The 17,847-nt window shown below is 47.5% G+C and overlaps 1 protein-coding gene across 1 annotated transcript in view; it reads right to left on the minus strand.

The window, feature by feature from the left end:
- Window positions 1-17,847, minus strand: part of LOC121579176 (actin-binding LIM protein 3-like) — a 143,899-nt gene that overhangs the window by 96,194 nt on the left and 29,858 nt on the right. The window contains exon 2 of the mRNA XM_041893531.2: window positions 14,046-14,204. Coding sequence (XP_041749465.1) covers window positions 14,046-14,204 — 159 coding nt within the window. The remainder of the gene's footprint in view (window positions 1-14,045; window positions 14,205-17,847) is intronic.

Genomic DNA, 17,847 nt, shown 5'->3' on the forward strand with positions numbered 1-17,847 from the left:
GACAGCCATATCCCCAGGACAGACAGACAGCTATATCCCCAGGACAGGCAGACAGCCATTTCCCCAGGAGAGACAGCCATATCCCCAGGACAGACAGAGACAGCCATATCCCCAGGACAGACAAACAGTGACAGCCATATCCCATATCCCAAGGACAGACAGACAGCCATACCCCCAGGACAGACAGAGACAGCCATATCCCCAGGACAGACAGAGACAGCCATATCCCCAGGACAGACAGAGACAGCCATATCCCCAGGACAGACAAACAGTGACAGCCATATCCCCAGGACAGACAGAGACAGCCATATCCCCAGGACAGACAGACAGCCATATCCCCAGGACAGACGGAGACAGCCATATCCCCAGGACAGACAAACAGTGACAGCCATATCCCCAGGACAGACAGACAGCCATATCCCCAGGACAGACAAACAGTGACAGCTATATCCCCAGGACAGACAGACAGCCATATCCCCAGGACAGAGAGACAGCCATATCCCCAGGACAGACAGAGACAGCCATATCCCCAGGACAGACAGACAGCCATATCCCCAGGACAGACAAACAGTGACAGCCATATCCCCAGGACAGACAAACAGCCATATCCCCAGGACAGACAAACAGTGACAGCCATATCCCCAGGACAGACAGACAGCCATATCCCCAGGACAGACAGAGACAGCCATATCCCCAGGACAGACAAACAGTGAGAGCCATATCCCCAGCACAGACAGACAGCCATATCCCCAGCACAGACAGGCAGCCATATCCCCAGGACAGACAGAGACAGCCATATCTCCAGGACAGACAGACAGCCATATCCCCAGGACAGACAGACAGCTATATCCCCAGGACAGGCAGACAGCCATTTCCCCAGGAGAGACAGCCATATCCCCAGGACAGACAGAGACAGCCATATCCCCAGGACAGACAAACAGTGACAGCCATATCCCAAGGACAGACAGACGGCCATACCCCCAGGACAGACAGAGACAGCCATATCCCCAGGACAGACAGAGACAGCCATATCCCCAGGACAGACAGAGACAGCCATATCCCCAGGACAGACAAACAGTGACAGCCATATCCCCAGGACAGACAGAGACAGCCATATCCCCAGGACAGACAGACAGCCATATCCCCAGGACAGACAGAGACAGCCATATCCCCAGGACAGACAAACAGTGACAGCCATATCCCCAGGACAGACAGACAGCCATATCCCCAGGACAGACAGACAGCCATATCCCCAGGACAGACAGACAGCCATATCCCCAGGACAGACAGACAGCCATATCCCCAGGACAGACAAACAGTGACAGCCATATCCCCAGGACAGACAGAGACAGCCATATCCCCAGGACAGACAGAGACAGCCATATCCCCAGGACAGACAGAGACAGTGTGGGCAGGTCCAGCCCTGCTCCTCTCTTCTCCCCTCCCACAGCCACAGCCTCCATTCTAGAGGCACCACTCATCCTGTCCTCACAAGTGGACCCTAATGGGAACGTATTTCTAGGCAGACACTGTTTGTATAGAAATGACATTTCTCCCTCTCATCCCACTTCACTCCCAGGTCCCAGCAGACTCTCCTCCTACTGCCTGGAGTTTGTTCCAGGATGCTCACTCACATCTCCGACCATGCTACTAACTAACAAGTGATTGCATTGTCTCCAACAGAGATAGGCTCTGTGGATCTGTGAGTTTCAAAGCTGGAAACACAAAGGCAAAGAGAGAAGTCTCTACAGATCCCTTTGGAAGAGACTGGCTGATTCATTAGTACACTTAAGAGTTTATCACTTTATACTGTAGAGGATTTAATCTAAACAGAATGTCGATGGCCAACGGAGAATCATTAGCCCTTGTTAAGTGTAAACTGCTGAATCAATATTATAAAGTAATTACTTTTTATCCCAGGAAGAAATGGTCCTAAATAAAAACCTCATATGGCGAAGCAAAGTGAAGTAGTCTTCTCCATTCATCTGCAGGAACCAATGATTTACGTTTAATACTGTACATATCTTGTGGTTCAGCAAGCTCAGAGTTTCTCATGCTCTGCTTTTCTGTTTGTCCAAGTTCTTTGCCTGAGGACAACAACGACCCTGAAATCTAGGCCTTCTCCTGAGACAGATGACCTCCACACTGCTGCTCATACACCTGAAGTTTGCCTTCTCTGTTCTCTTTCTGCTCTATATCTTTACAGACCAGCTACACTGACAATGTTCACTTGTTCTCCTCCCTCTTTGTTTCCGTCCTCTGTGGAGTTCTAAAGGGGAGTACTGGTTTAACAGGGACAATCTAGAATCCACACTACTATGACAACTGTAACTATTGTCTTGGAGAGATGAGACCCCCCAGAGAGCCAGAGAGCCACAGAGGTCCAGAGAGGGCCAGAGAGACAGTGAGAGACAGTAAAAAGCAGAGAGGGCCAGAGAGAGTAGGAGAGAGCAAGAGAGGGCCAGAGAGGGCCAGTGAGAGCCAGAGAGGGCCAGAGAGGGCCAGATGGACAGTGAGGGCCAGTGATAGCCAGAGAGGGCCAGATGGCCAGTGAGATCCAGAGAGCCAGTTAGAGTCAGTGAGAGCCAGAGAGGGCCAGAGAGGGCCAGAGAGGGCCAGAGAGGGCCAGATGGACAGTGAGGGCCAGTGATAGCCAGAGAGGGCCAGATGGCCAGTGAGAGCCAGAGAGGGCCAGAGAGGGCCAGAGAGAGCCAGAGAGGGCCAGAGAGGGCCAGAGAGAGCCAGAGAGGGCCAGAGAGGGCCAGAGAGAGCCAGAGAGGGCCAGAGAGAGCCAGAGAGGGCCAGAGAGGGCCAGAGAGAGCCAGAGAGGGCCAGAGAGGGCCAGAGAGCCAGTGAGAGCCAGAGAGGGCCAGAGAGGGCCAGAGAGGGCCAGAGAGAGCCAGAGAGGGCCAGAGAGCCAGTGAGAGCCAGAGAGGGCCAGAGAGAGCCAGAGAGGGCCAGAGAGGGCCAGAGAGAGCCAGAGAGGGCCAGAGAGGGCCAGAGAGAGCCAGAGAGGGCCAGAGAGGGCCAGAGATGGCCAGAGAGAGCCAGAGAGGGCCAGAGAGGGCCAGAGAGGGCCAGAGAGGGCCAGAGAGAGCCAGAGAGGGCCAGATGGCCAGTGAGAGCCAGAGAGGGCCAGAGAGCCAGTGAGAGCCAGAGAGGGCCAGAGAGGGCCAGAGAGAGCCAGAGAGGGCCAGAGAGGGCCAGAGAGAGCCAGAGAGGGCCAGATGGCCAGTGAGAGCCATAGAGGGCCAGAGAGGGCCAGTGAGAGCTAGATAGCCAGTTAGAGCCAGTGAGTGCCAGAGAGGGCCAGAGAGCCAGTGATAGCCAGAGAGGGCCAGAGAGGGCCAGAGAGGGCCAGAGAGAGCCAGTGTGGACAGAAGTTTACAGACTAAGAGGCTGATTTGGTTTGGAACCTGCTGACTGTGGTTACTGACTGCTGACTCCAGGATTCTATATTAGGGATTCTGTTTCCACATGCTCAGTTCATTCCAGGTGCTCATGTCATGGTATTACCTTACACTTCCTCACACTGATAGGGTATGAAATGCAATGTGGCTGGCTCACAGTGTGGGATGATGACTTGTTAGTTGACCACAAGACTCATCAATGGCCTTTTGTTTGTTGAGGGAAAATAAATGTCATGCATGGGCTGTCGGAACACTACAGGCTGTCTCTATTTGCATCTTGGTATGGATGTTCCCGGCGCATCACTGTGTCCTACGTCCCATCCTCCCTCACTGTCTCCCTCCCAGCTAGGAAACAACACACAGAAGAAAGACATCATCACAACCCAAGCAGAGGACTTCAAATGTGTGTAACTAAAAAAACAACAATGAGGCGTTTACAAAATAATTGTTTCCTTCCCTAATTCCATCTCACTCCCACTGCAACACTGGGGTTTAGGCTTGTTGTTTGGCTCGGTTAAAAAGGGACACTTCACCAACAGTACTGTGTGCAAGAAGAGTACACAGGAGGAGATTAGACATGTCATGAGGACTAATGGTGGCCAGTGTAAAAGAAAATACACAGTGTAGCAGACCATGCATGGTGTGCTCTGCCTAAAGCCATGAGAATACAGAAGAGGACATCTGTTCTGAAAGGCAGTCAAACAGTATCAGCTCTAAGTGAGCTCTCAGGTGGACTGTGTTTCTGAGCTAAACGCCTGAGACCTGCGACAGGTTAGGAAAAACACCTGCTGTCCACCAGCCCTACCTAACACTACACACCACCCACATGACACACAACCGACCACCAGCCCAGCCCTACACACCACCCACATCCCCCACAACCAACCACCAGCCCAAGGTCCAGTACACCCCCTCACCACCCCTCCAGTCCCACACACACCCTGGCCTGATCTACACCACCATGCCCCCTCTCTGCTGTAGGAGGAGGGGCTCTGAGGAGGGCAGGTCAGCCAGAAGCTGAGGTGTCTGTCTGTCCTGGTGGAGTTGGAGTCGTCAGGTCAGCACCCTCAGTGTGCAGCTCTCAGACTCTCACTCACTAGCCTTAGCAGGACACAAAGAAGGAAAGAGTGTGGGTGGAGGGAGTGCTGCTGCTGGTACTAATAGTGAAAACAGACAACATGAGGCAAATACTGTAGGTAGAGAATGAGAGATACAGAGAGAGAGAGATACTGTGGGCAGGGAATGAGAGATACAGAGAGAGAGAGAGATACTGTGGGCAGGGAATGAGAGATACAGAGAGAGAGAGAGATACTGTGGGCAGGGAATGAGAGATACAGAGAGAGAGATACTGTGGGCAGGGAATGAGAGATACAGATAGAGAGAGATACTGTGGGCAGGGAATGAGAGATACAGAGAGAGAGAGAGATAGATACTGTGGGCAGGGAATGAGAGATACAGAGAGAGAGAGATACTGTGGGCAGGGAATGAGAGATACAGAGAGAGAGAGATACTGTGGGCAGGGAATGAGAGATACAGAGAGAGAGATATATACTGTGGGCAGGGAACGAGAGATACAGAGAGAGAGAGATACTGTGGGCAGGGAATGAGAGATACAGAGAGAGAGAGATACTGTGGGCAGGGAATGAGAGATACAGAGAGAGAGAGATACTGTGTGCAGGGAATGAGAGATACAGAGAGAGAGAGATACTGTGGGCAGGGAATGAGAGATAGAGAGAGAGAGAGAGATACTGTGGGCAGGGAATGAGAGATACAGAGAGAGAGATACTGTGGGCAGGGAATGAGAGATACAGAGAGAGAGAGATACTGTGGGCAGGGAATGAGAGCTACAGAGAGAGAGAGAGAGAGAGAGAGAGAGAGAGAGAGGGAGAGAGATAGATTATTAATGACTAATTATTACACCCTGAAACTGTGTATAATGTGTTAGAAATGTGTGAGTGTAGGACCAGTAAAGGCTATGGCATTGAGCCACTATTTAGCAATGTGAGTAAGAGTTAGGCCAGACAACAAAGACAACTGAGAAACTAAGATAAAGAGGCCTCCCAATTTAGGGAGGGGAGAAACTGTTATGAAAACATGGTGCAGAATATTGTGAGAACGGCAATAACTGAGTAAAGCAGGGAGTAGGATATGTGTGTGTGTGTGTGTATGTATGTGTGTATGCATGTGTGTATATGTGTGTGTGTGTGAACTGAAGGTCAGTAGAGCAGTTTTAGAGTGGAAAACTACAGCCCGCCTACAGAGGGGAGGGATTTCTTTTTGTATGACGTATGAGTATAAAAGATGGACTCTGAAATTGTGATGGCAGAATTCTCAATGAATAAATATCTCTGACTATGCAGACCGGGACTCTGGCCGTTACTTAAATCCCCAAAAGACTTACAACCTTTTGGGAGACGCACAGAGACACTAAAATAGTTTGTTAAATAATTCACTTAACAGCTTGGTCCTTCTGAGCCGGACTCCAATACCCTGTTTCTGTCATTCCAGGTAACTCTGAAAACCGTCGACGGGCGAATGATACATTCGTAAATAGAAAGTCCTGCCCTTTGACATTAAGGGTTAAAACAGGCCAGAGGACACCTGATTAATGACAGAGACGGTGACGGAATCCAAACCTACATTGAATCTCGGCTGCAAGGATAAGGTCAGTAGTCTTTATTCATTAACTTGGTGAAATTGATTTGAGGACTTGCTAAAATATTGAAAAGTAGCAAATTGATCAATGCGTGGCCATTTTAAGTGAAATGTGGGGTTGACTGTCAGGAATTATCAAGATTACATTGTGAGGATAGACTCCTCCGTAGAGTAGGAGATAATTCTGGGGGACTAGTAAACCTGGTGGTGGGTCCGTAATGATTCACGGTAATAGGCCATTACCAAAAGAAACTACCCGGTGTTGAAATAGAAGTAACTATTAAAAGTACACCTATGGGATGGAACCTGTAAGAGATTATTGAACAGTCAACAAATAATCTGGGTTAAACAAATACAAAAAGTACACCAGAAGGAATTAAAATAGCATGTGTGAGAAATAGAATATTAGTAAAGTCAAAAGTCACAAACAACTGTAGATTTTGCTGTAACTCTATCCGTTCTGGAGCCTTATAAACTCCAGGTTACCGATATAACACCAATAATCATGTAAGGTTGTATACGTGTGAGACCTAATGTTTGCTCAAAAGTCACATCCTATGAATAATTCCAGGTGGTTGTATAGAGGAGGGAGAACCCATTCAATCAATCAATCAATTTTATTTTATATAGCCCTTCGTACATCAGCTAATATCTCGAAGTGCTGTACAGAAACCCAGCCTAAAACCCCAAACAGCTAGTAATGCAGGTGTAGAAGCACAAGTTTATCAAGATTACATTCCTGTTGTATGAGACTGTCAGGAATTATCAAGATTACATTGTGGGGATCAATCCCTCTGTAAAAGTATGAGATAATTCTGGGGGACTAGTCAAGATTACATATACAGGAAGGGGTGATTCAAGGTGTTGTTGTGTGAAGCTATTTTGAATTACTTGTTAAATTGACTTGTTATATAGAAGAGGTGGCTAAGGGATTTTTAACAGTACCAACCATGGGGGGGGCAAATCCTCACAAGAGGTCCCAGAATTTACTGGGGACGAGAAATACTTGATGTAATTAAAATGGAATCCAGGGATAGAAGAAATCTCCATTATGTAACCAGGTGGAGGGAGAGGTATGGTTTTGAGGGACGTCTAGACGCAGATAAACTCGAATCCATGCTTAAACAGATACATAAGGTGTGTAAAGGAGAAATAAGCAGTGAGAGAGAGAGAGAGAGTAGGAGGGGGCCAGTACCCACTGATAGCCTTACCTAATCTATTGGCGGGGAATGAAAGGGGCCCCAGCAACCTTAGATGTATACGGTAATAATAATAATATGCCATTTAGCAGACAGGCCATGAACACAGAGGACGTGGCCAGAGCGGTAGAAGGAATGACCCACCCCAAAACAGGAATAGTAAGGTTTGGGCTGCCGTTAGAGGGCAGTGGGTTTCAGGGGATGCCCAGAGGACACTTTTGCCATGGGCCGATCACAGAGAGTATGTTGGGAAAATAACTGAATTGTGTAATAGCCTCAGAGAGACATGCAATCCATCATGAGCAGAATAACAGACAGGACAGAGCCAAGATGAAGGTGAGGAAGAGCCAGAGGTAGAGGAGTACAGGACAAGGGCAGAGAAAGTCAGAAAAGAGAGAAAAGAGAGAGAAGAGAGAAGAGAAAGAGAGAAGTCCATCCCCCAGCTTTGAGCGTGAGGAAGAGGAAGATAAGGCGTGACTAGTCCTTGAGGGAGAAATAGTAGACTCTAGTGGGGGGAAGACTAAGGAACCCTTTGATCCAAATTGTGAGGTGTTTGAATTGGCTACTATTGACTTAGCACTTCAACAGGAACAGAAACCTTATTTGACATTGACAGTAATGGGTATGAAAATTAAATTCCTTTGTGATACGGGAGCCTGCAGGACAGCAACCTGTGCAACAGACAAGCCAGATGGAGTCAGGATTGATGGGGAGAAAATCATAGTGCGATCTGCCTCTGGTCATCAATTTATTGAAAGGTTATCAGCCCCAATAACCCTAAAACATGACCAATCAGGATGAGAGGCAACCATACCCATCCTGATATCTAAGCTGTGTCGGGTAAATTTACTAGGACGTGATGTAATGACTAAATTGAATGTGGCTGTCATTTCCGCTGAGAGGGGAATGAAAGTACACATAGTCAGAGACAATATGGTGGTCTGTGGGGAAGGGGAGCCATGTTATTGGTATAGGCAAGATTTGTTAAGGGGGGAATAACTGATATTCCCCGAACCTTGATGGAACTTGCTGATGATGTAGTACCAGGCCCCACTAAAATGTCCCCGATGACCTACACTGTACTCTCTGGTATAGCAAACACCCAGGTCCAGATGCAATCTATGAGGAAGCATTATTTAAAACCACAGAAAGGACTATAGCCTTGAAATGGTTTCACTATGACAACACCCACGCAGCAGTGGAGGTGGAACTAGGGCCCCAAAGTTCAGGGAAAGATGGAGCCCACATGTGTCCCTAGCAAAGGAGCCAGCAGAGTACTGGAAAGACATGGGCCAGTGGGTATCCAAGGGTAAGAGGATCACTGATTGGGTCAATATTGTGAGTGGCGATCAACACAGCCCATCCACAGATAGTACATTTAGATGAGAATAGCAGATGCTGAGGAGAGGAATACCTGTTGACAGAACAACAGGAGTCAGATTTAAAAGAAGTTCCAGAGCATTTGTGGTCCCGGGGTCCAGCAGACGTAGGATTAATAAAAGGGGTAATTCCAGTACAGGTGATCCCCAAATCTAATCATAGGCCATATCAGAAGCAATACCCTATGAAACCAGAAGCAATAAAAGGTTTGCAGTTTACCAAGAGCAGATTGGGAGGGACCTTGAGGGAGGGCCAATTCCCGGGGAGATAGTGAGGCCAGAAACAAAGGTGCAGTGTCCTGGAAATCACAGTCTGTTTTGGTTTTTTTCAGTTCTGCTGGGAGTACATTGGATGATGGGGTTTTGTGTTGAATTAGAGACAGTGAGACTATTAGTCAATACCTAGGAGAGAAGAGAGGTTACGGTAGCAAAGACAGACAAGAAGGAAATGGTAATAGTGGAGACAGGAGTGAGTGGAAGTGTTACAATTGTGACAAAACGGGACATTTTGCTAGAGAATGTGAGGAACCGTGTAGTTACTGTGCAAGGAAAGGGCACCAGTTAAGATACTGTAGGCAGAAGGGGAAGAGAGAAATCAGGAGTCCTCATGACCTGGCTGTTTGGTTGTTGTTTTTTAATTGGGGTTTTCAAATAAAAAACAACACACCTAGTATGATGTTTATAAAGCCTTTTGGGGGGTTTTCAGCAGGTCAAGGGTGATAGGTCTTAGAGGAGCACACAGTGAATTTTATGGAGTTTTTTAGGTTTTGGCTGAGTTTGGGGTATATATGATTTCTTATGAGAATGAATGTCATGAGGATTAATGAACACTTGGGATAAGTAACATTTATTAAATATTTAGAATAATGGTAATGTTTGGTATACTATGGGATGGAATTTCAATTGCCTCTGAACTCTGTTTTAACTTTCTGGTGTTAATAATCATCCACACTGGTAAATTCTAAAGGCATGAGAGGAGGACTTTAAGATAGTTTATTTTACCAATAAATAAAAATAAGGGATGGCAATTGGATGATAAATTACCAATATTACCTAAGTGATTGTTAGGTAGGTGATAATATTGACACATGGGCAGTGACATGTGTCAAAAGGAGGGATGGATGGTAGAACAGATTAGACAACACTTTGTTGCACATGGGATTACTAATTATTAAAAAAAAAGATGTGTTATCTGTGCTCAAAATAATCACCAGGGCAGACAAAGGGCACCTCAGGGTGAGTATCCTCCGGCTAAGTACCCTTTCCAGCAATTGGAAATGGATTTTATAGAGTTATCACGGAGTGAAGGGAAGAAATTTAGAGTAACCCCAGATGAAGATGGGTTATCCCCCTTTGAGAAAGTGTTTGAAAGACCTTACAGAATGCCACAGTTGGCAGGACCAGACAGGCAGACATAGAACTAGAGAGCACCCTAGCAGAACACGTGAGAAGGTTGTTTATTAACCACACCTGTATGTCAGAGGTTTTGTGCCCCACAGGTGAACTAAAGGAGAAGGTGACCCACTCTATCTAACCAGGAGACTGGGTGTGGATCCAGTCCCTAAAGAAGAAAAACTGGAAGCAGCCCCATTGGGAAGGTCTATATCAGGTCCTGTTGGTGACGGCCTTCGCTGTAAGAATCGCCGAAAGATCCACCTTGGTGCATGTCACTCACTGCAAAAAGGTAAACCCAGTTACACCTGACGAACAAACACAGAGTTAGGAGAAAGAACCGATCACCACTAGGGCTCGGGGGTTGGCTCCTTAACGAAGATTCCCTTACCCTGTCTGATCATCCCTGTGTGAGTTCGATAGAAGGTAAAGCAATGGGTTGGCCTCTGGCGTCTGACATGTTCTCAGGGCGAGGGTGGGGATTCACAGGTCTCCTGACGGTAGGTAGCTGTCTGATTGTGGGGGCCATATTCCTAACACACTCAAACCCTCCTGATCCGCCAGAAGTAGTAGTTAACCTAACAACAAGTTGATAAAATAATACCTTAACACAGTCTATGAAGGCATAGGAGACAACTAGACGTAGGGAAAGGGGAAGTACTAGGGACTGTAGGGAAGGACATCACCATATGTATGTCACCATGTATATCCTGGGACTATGTAGTTGCTCATACCAAGCGGGGGGGATATGTCAATCTCCATACACAGTTTAAGGACATGTGTAGTATTGTGAAAGTAGGGAATTACCAGAAATGGCAGTGCGACCCATATAAGGGTAGGTACTGTCTGAAAGTCTGAATTACGCTAAAACAGGTTACAGACCTGAACAAGTGAGATATCCTCTTCAACTGGGGCACCCTATATTGTAAACCTCTCTGAGAGAGGTAGTCAGACCGGGGATGTGGTGAAGGAGTCTTGTAGTAACTTGCACTATCTGTATCCCCCGATAACAAAGTCACCCCGACCTAGGTTGCCTCCGTTTGAAGTCTCAGGGGATTCTTATTGTTTTTCTAGGACTAGTAAGATAGGATACAGGGTTGGGCATCTTAGCTCCTGCTCCCACACAGAGAATGTCACAACTAAAGAGACCATGACTAATCTCTCCTCTTTGTTGCAGCCAGAGGATTTTAGGAACCAAAACCAGGCCCGTGCTGACATCTGATGGTTGTGTGGTGATAACAGATTGTGAACTCACCTACATACGCAAACAATCAAACGTGTCAGAGATTGGTGAGTTGTCACGTAGAAAGTGGGACCTCCTCCCGGGATCCTTTGATGAAAGGATATATATTGATGGGATAGGAGTACCTCGAGGGGTTCCAGAAGAATTCAAAGCTAGGAATCAAATCGCAGCTGGGTTTGAATCAAGTATTTTCTGGTGGTCAACAATTAATAAAAGCGTAGGTTGGATAAATTATATGTACTATAACCAGTAAAGATTTATAAACCACACTCGTGATGCAATAAAGGGATTAGCTGAGCAGACAGCGGCAACTAGCTTAATGACATGGCAGAATAGAATAGCTTTAGATATGCTTTTGGCTGAGCGGGATGGAGTTTGTGTTCTGTTTGGATCTATGTACTGTACTTTCATCCCCAACAATACAGCACCGGACGGGTCCGTGACCAAAGCGCTTCAGGGACTCACCACGCTGGCAAACGAACTGGCTGAGAACTCTGGTATTGATAGCTCCATAAACGGTTGGTTTGATAACATATTTGGTAAATGGAAAACTATTGTTGTAACTATTCTGGGTGAAGTTATAGCTTCTATGGGTATACTTGTTCTTTGTGGATGTTGTCTTATTTCCTGTGTCTGAGGGTTGGTGAGAAAAGGAGATGGAGAAGGTGGTTTCCCAACAGATGGTGAGATACGGCCCAATCCCGGACTCCGACCTAAGGAATTAAGGATATGACCTAGCAGGCTTGGTGGAGGACGACGACGATCCAGATAGTTTGAGACCGGATGTTTTCCTAAAACTATAAATCTCTAGTTTAAAAGATATTGTAATGATCTTTTGTGTATTAAAGTCTCGTTTTAAGTATGATGTACTAGTTACCATTGCTAAAAAGTAACGTTACGCTTTTAATCATGGGGTAACACTGATGAACCTGTAATGTTTTTATATGCAAACCATCTTATATACTTCAATGAGTGTGATTCATTTCTATAACAACATATATTTTGTATGTGTGTAATATTTAGTCAAAGGGTGGAATTGACAGATTAATTATTAATGACTAATTATTACACCCTGAAACTGTGTATAATGTGTTAGAAATGTGTGAGTGTAGGACCAGTAAAGGCTATGGCATTGAGCCACTATTTAGCAATGTGAGTAAGAGTTAGGACAGACAACAAAGACAACTGAGAAACTAAGATAAAGAGGCCTCCCAATTTAGGGAGGGGAGAAACTGTTATGAAAACATGGTGCAGAATATTGTGAGAACGGCAATAACTGAGTAAAGCAGGGAGTAGGATATGTGTGTGTGTGTATGTATGTGTGTATGCATGTGTGTATATGTGTGTGTGTGTGTGAACTGAAGGTCAGTAGAGCAGTTTTAGAGTGGAAAACTACAGCCCGCCTACAGAGGGAAGGGATTTCTTTTTGTATGACGTATGAGTATAAAAGATGGACTCTGAAATTGTGATGGCAGAATTCTCAATGAATAAATATCTCTGACTATGCAGACCGGGACTCTGGCCGTTACTTAAATCCCAAAAGACTTACAACCTTTTGAGAGACGCACAGAGACACTAAAATAGTTTGTTAAATAATTCACATAACAGAGAGAGAGAGAGAGAGAGAGAGAGAGAGAGAGAGAGAGAGAGAGAGAGAGAGAGAGAGAGAAAAGATAGAGACAGAGAGAAAGAGAAAGAGAGAGAGAGAGAGAGAGAAAAGATAGAGACAGAGAGAAAGAGAAAGAGAGAGAGACTGAACAGATAATGAAAGAAAGAGGAGAGAGAGGGACGAGAGATCTACAGAGACAGACAGGAAGAGAAGGAGCGCGAAAGAGAAGGGAGATTTCTATATGTTGTAGCGAGAAATCGCCAACCCCCTTGCTGCGCTCCAGAGCGTGCAGGAAGGGCTCCTATTGGCTGATACTGGCGGAGACAGTAACCAGCATCCAAGGCAGGTTGCCCCCTAACACCGTTACCACAGCAACAGCTTGCAATATAAACAAGACCACGTGAGCACTGGCAGTTTGGAAATGGTTTCTGACAATGGGAAGTGAATGGCCCACCTCCACCTGCCTATTCTTCTTCTTCTTCTCTAAATACAGACTGCTGCTTAAAGGCACTACAAGTGGCTTTCACTGTCTTATGTGAAATACGAGTAGAAAATAACATTAGGAAAATATTAAATGCTCACAATAAGGAAAACATTACAAGATGGCAGTTGATCTTGTCTTCATTATCTTGTCTACCATGGAGAGTTATTGGCAGGCTTCCCTTGCTATTCCTATTCCTGTTTAGGCTGTGAGCTTTTCTCCTGATCACAGCCCTCGAGCCGCCCAGTGGGTGTCAGGGAGACAGATTCTCTCTCTCTCTGACAGCTAATGGTTTCTATTGGGACTGGCAGAGTGCTGCTATACTGTGGAGGCTGGGCTGTCTAGAGAACAGCCGGACAGACAGACGGACGGAGAGATGGACAGACGGATGGACGGAAGGCAGGCAGGCGGACAGATAGACGGACAGACAGACGGACGGAGAGATGGACAGACGGATGGACGGAAGGCAGGCAGGCGGACAGATAGACGGACAGACAGACGGACGGACAGATGGATGGACGGAAGGCAGGCAGACGGACAGACAGACGGACAGGCAGACGGACGGACAGACAGACGGACGGAGAGATGGACAGACGGCAGACGGACAGACAGACGGACAGAGAGATGGACAGACGGATGGACAGGCAGACGGACAGACAGAAGGCTGAGGGTCTTACCTTGGCAGGTGAAGCACTTGACGTGGAAGTGGACATTCTGCACACGCACCACCTCTCCCTTACAGACCTCCCGGCAACGGAGACAGTGGATGGTCGCGGCGCCACGCCCGCTGTTGCCGCTCGGGCTGCCTCCGTAGGCGCTGTGCTGGTACGGCCCTGCTGGAGACCACAGGAGAGGAGAGGTAAGGTCAGTCATCACACCCGCTGGACAGCTACCACGGCCGGCCCGCTCATTAGGCAGGATTAGGCAGCGGCAGATTGACGAGGCAGCATTTATTTTTTGCTAAACTGATCAAGACGCAGCTCCAACAACAACACATAAAACCTTACATAATTCTGCCCCAAAACAATGACAATTTATCTCAACCAGTGGCATATGGGCTTTTTAGGTGAGCGCTGATGCCGCCCTGTGATAAGCAGTGCTCACTTTGTCATAGGCAGTGGCGCAAAATATTTTGCTTGTCCATTCCCAGCGCACTTCTCCAGGGTGCTGTTGGAGAGACGCATTCCCACGGCACTCCACCAACGTTCCGTCATAAAAATAGTCACGTAGCAGATATAGGATATGGTAGTAGGAGTGTGTGGCCTTTTCTGTAGCTTACAGGCTGGAAATCATAGACGTCTGTGTTTCATTCAGATTTGGTGCGGTCCAGACTGGCCTTGATTTCAACGTCCACGGACATTGATTTTTGGTCCAGTCCGGACCAATTCTGAACCATTGATAGACATCCATGTTTGGTTTAGATTTTGTATGTTCTGGACCAACCTTGATTTGGCCTAAACATAGTTGTCTATTAATTACATATTTTCAATTTTCATTCAGAACCGAAAATGAACCTGATTTCAACGTCCGGAAAATACGTATTTGTCAAAGTCCGGAAAATATGCATTTTCAACGCCCTGGAAAATGTGTATTTTAAACGCACGGAAAACACGTCTTTTCACCTTTCATTCAGAAGCTAAATTGAACCTAACTTCAACGTCTGGGAAATAAGTATTTTAGATGTCAACGTCATTTTGCTTACTGGGACTATTCTAGTTTTGCTGGGGCCCTGACAGCTACTGTACATCTGTCCAATTGTTAACAGAAGCAGAAAAAACAGCAGTGGACACAACAGAGCGAACAATAAGGGGCAACATCTGCGGTGGTGAATTGGATTAAAAGATACATTGTGGAAACAGAGCCGACTACCATAAGGTGTAGCTCAAGGTCAAGCTAAAGGTCAAGCTTTATCAGTGCTGGTGAGATAATAGTTACCCCCCTTCCCACCTCACAGACACACAACCTCTTTAAGATGAAGCCACCAACCAAAGCTGCCATTAAGAATCAAATAAAATCAAATTTTATTTGCCACATGCGCTGAACACAACAGGTGTAGACATTACAGTGAAAAGAACCTGCACCTTTTGAGAGAGACTGATATTGAGTTGCAGTATGGTTGTCGCACGGCCCTGAATCACAGACAGGGCCATCTTTTAGACCTGCCAATGCAATTAACATGCAGCCGTCAGTGTTGCAGCTGCCAACCACACATTCCTGCAACATCTGCTCTCTGCCACAGATAACCAGGAGGGCTATTAGGAGGAGAACAGGGGTGGGGGGCTGAGGAGGAGAACAGGGGTGGGGGGCTGAGGAGGAGAACAGGGGTGGGGGGCTGAGGAAGAGAACAGGGGTGGGGGGCGGAGGAAGAGAACAGGGGTGGGGGGACTGAGGAGGAGAACAGGGGTGGGGGGCTGAGGAGGAGAAAAGGGGGGGGGGGGCTGAGGAAGAGAACAGGGGTGGTGGGCTGAGGAAGAGAACAGCGGTGGGGGGCTGGGGAGGAGAACAGGGGTGGGGGGCTGAGGAGGAGAACAGGGGTGGGGGGCTGAGGAAGAGAACAGGGGTGGGGGCTGAGGAAGAGAACAGGGGTGGGGGCTGAGGAGGAGAACAGAGGTGGGGGCTGAGGAAGAGAACAGGGGTGGGGGGCTGAGGAGGAGAACAGGGGGTGGGGGCTGAGGAGGAGAACAGGGGTAGGGGGCTGAGGAAGAGAACAGGGGTGGGGGCTGTGGAGGAGAACATGGGTTTGTGGCTGAGGAGGAGAACAGAGGTAGGGGGCTGAGGAGGAGAACAGGGGTAGGGGGCTGAGGAAGAGAACAGAGGTAGGGGGCTGAGGAAGAGAACAGGGGTGAGGGGCTGAGGAGGAGAACAGGGGTGGGGGCTGAGGAGGAGAACAGGAATAGGGGGCTGAGGAAGAGAACAGGGGTGGGGGGCTGAGGAGGAGAACAGGAATAGGGGGCTGAGGAAGAGAACAGGGGTGGGGGGCTGTGGAGGAGAACAGGGGTGGGGGGCTGAGGAGGAGAACAGGGGTGGGGGGCTGAGGAGGAGAACAGAGGTAGGGGGCTGAGGAAGAGAACAGGGGTGGGGGGCTGAGGAGGAGAACAGGGGTGGGGGGCTGAGGAGGAGAACAGGGGTAGGGGGCTGTTGATTAAATAGCTGTTGATGTCAAAGGTTAAATGAGGTTTCTGTATTCTGGTTATTCTAGTTTGTCCCAACTGGGCATCTCTTCAATTCTTATTCATTTCTTTCCTCCTCAGTTGCTCCTTGAATTGAACATTGTTTTTCCCAAACAATGGTGGCACAATGATCGCGTTTGACTGAACAGGATTGGTCTCAAAGCCATGATGACATAACACCCAGTGATGAAGGAAGCAGAATGCAAGCCATAAATAGGCCTATGACTGTGGGTGACAACAACACAGCCTGGGGAGACATTAACAAAGCATGCAATACTATCAAGCTCATTACAGACTGGAGGTGGGGTGAAAGGAGCCACGAAGCAATTAGGAAATGTTTGTGTCTGATATGAATTTACGGCTATGATATACTCCAGCATGTTAGGATTACATCACCCTGGTCCTACAGTATGCCAGGGATGGAAATATGTACAATGTGTATACGTCAAATGTTAAATTATACCACATGGTTGACCACAAGCTGGATATTCCCAGAACTATAGGTACAGTATCAGTGAGATTTTCTGAACCTACAGTAAACAACTTTCTAAACAACGAAAATAGTCCAAAGGGATTAAAACAGTCGCTGGCTGGACCAAAACCCATCACTCATATCCCCAGCCACCATCACCTCTATTAGGAGGTCAGCTTGCATCCGTTACAAGACCATGGTGCTTGCCTATGGAGCAGTGAGGGGAACGGCACCTCTGTACCTTCGGGCTCTGATCAGTCCCTACACCCAAACGAGGGCATTGCGTTCATCCACCTCTGGCCTGCTGGCTCCCCTTCCTCTGCGGAAGCATAGTTCCCGCTCAGCCCAGTCAAAACTGTTCGCTGCTCTGGCACCCCAATGGTGGAACAAGCTCCCTCACGACGCCAGGACAGCGGAGTCACTCACCACCTTCCGGAGACATTTGAAACCCCACCTCTTTAAGGAATAACTGGGATAGGATAAAGTAATCCTTCTACCCCCCCCAAAAAAAAAATTTGTAAAGTGGTTATCCCACTGGCTATAGTGTGAATGCACCAATTTGTGAGTCGCTCTGGATAAGAGCGTCTGCTAAATGACGTAAATGTGCCCTTGAGCAATGCACTTAACCCTAATTGCTCCTGTAAGTCGCTCTGGATAAGAGCGTCTGCTAAATGACTAAAATGTAAAATGTAAATGTAATGTCCTCAGCTCCAGCTTCACTTCTGAAACTATCAGAAATAGAGCAATTTGAAACAGTCTGGGCTTGTTTTATCTTTTTCTAACTAGACTCTGGGAGGATTACTGTTCACGAGGGCTCCCATTAACAGACGGCTGAAA

Source organism: Coregonus clupeaformis, chromosome 13 (assembly GCF_020615455.1).
Source record: "Coregonus clupeaformis isolate EN_2021a chromosome 13, ASM2061545v1, whole genome shotgun sequence".
Classification (NCBI taxonomy): Eukaryota; Metazoa; Chordata; class Actinopteri; order Salmoniformes; family Salmonidae; genus Coregonus; species Coregonus clupeaformis.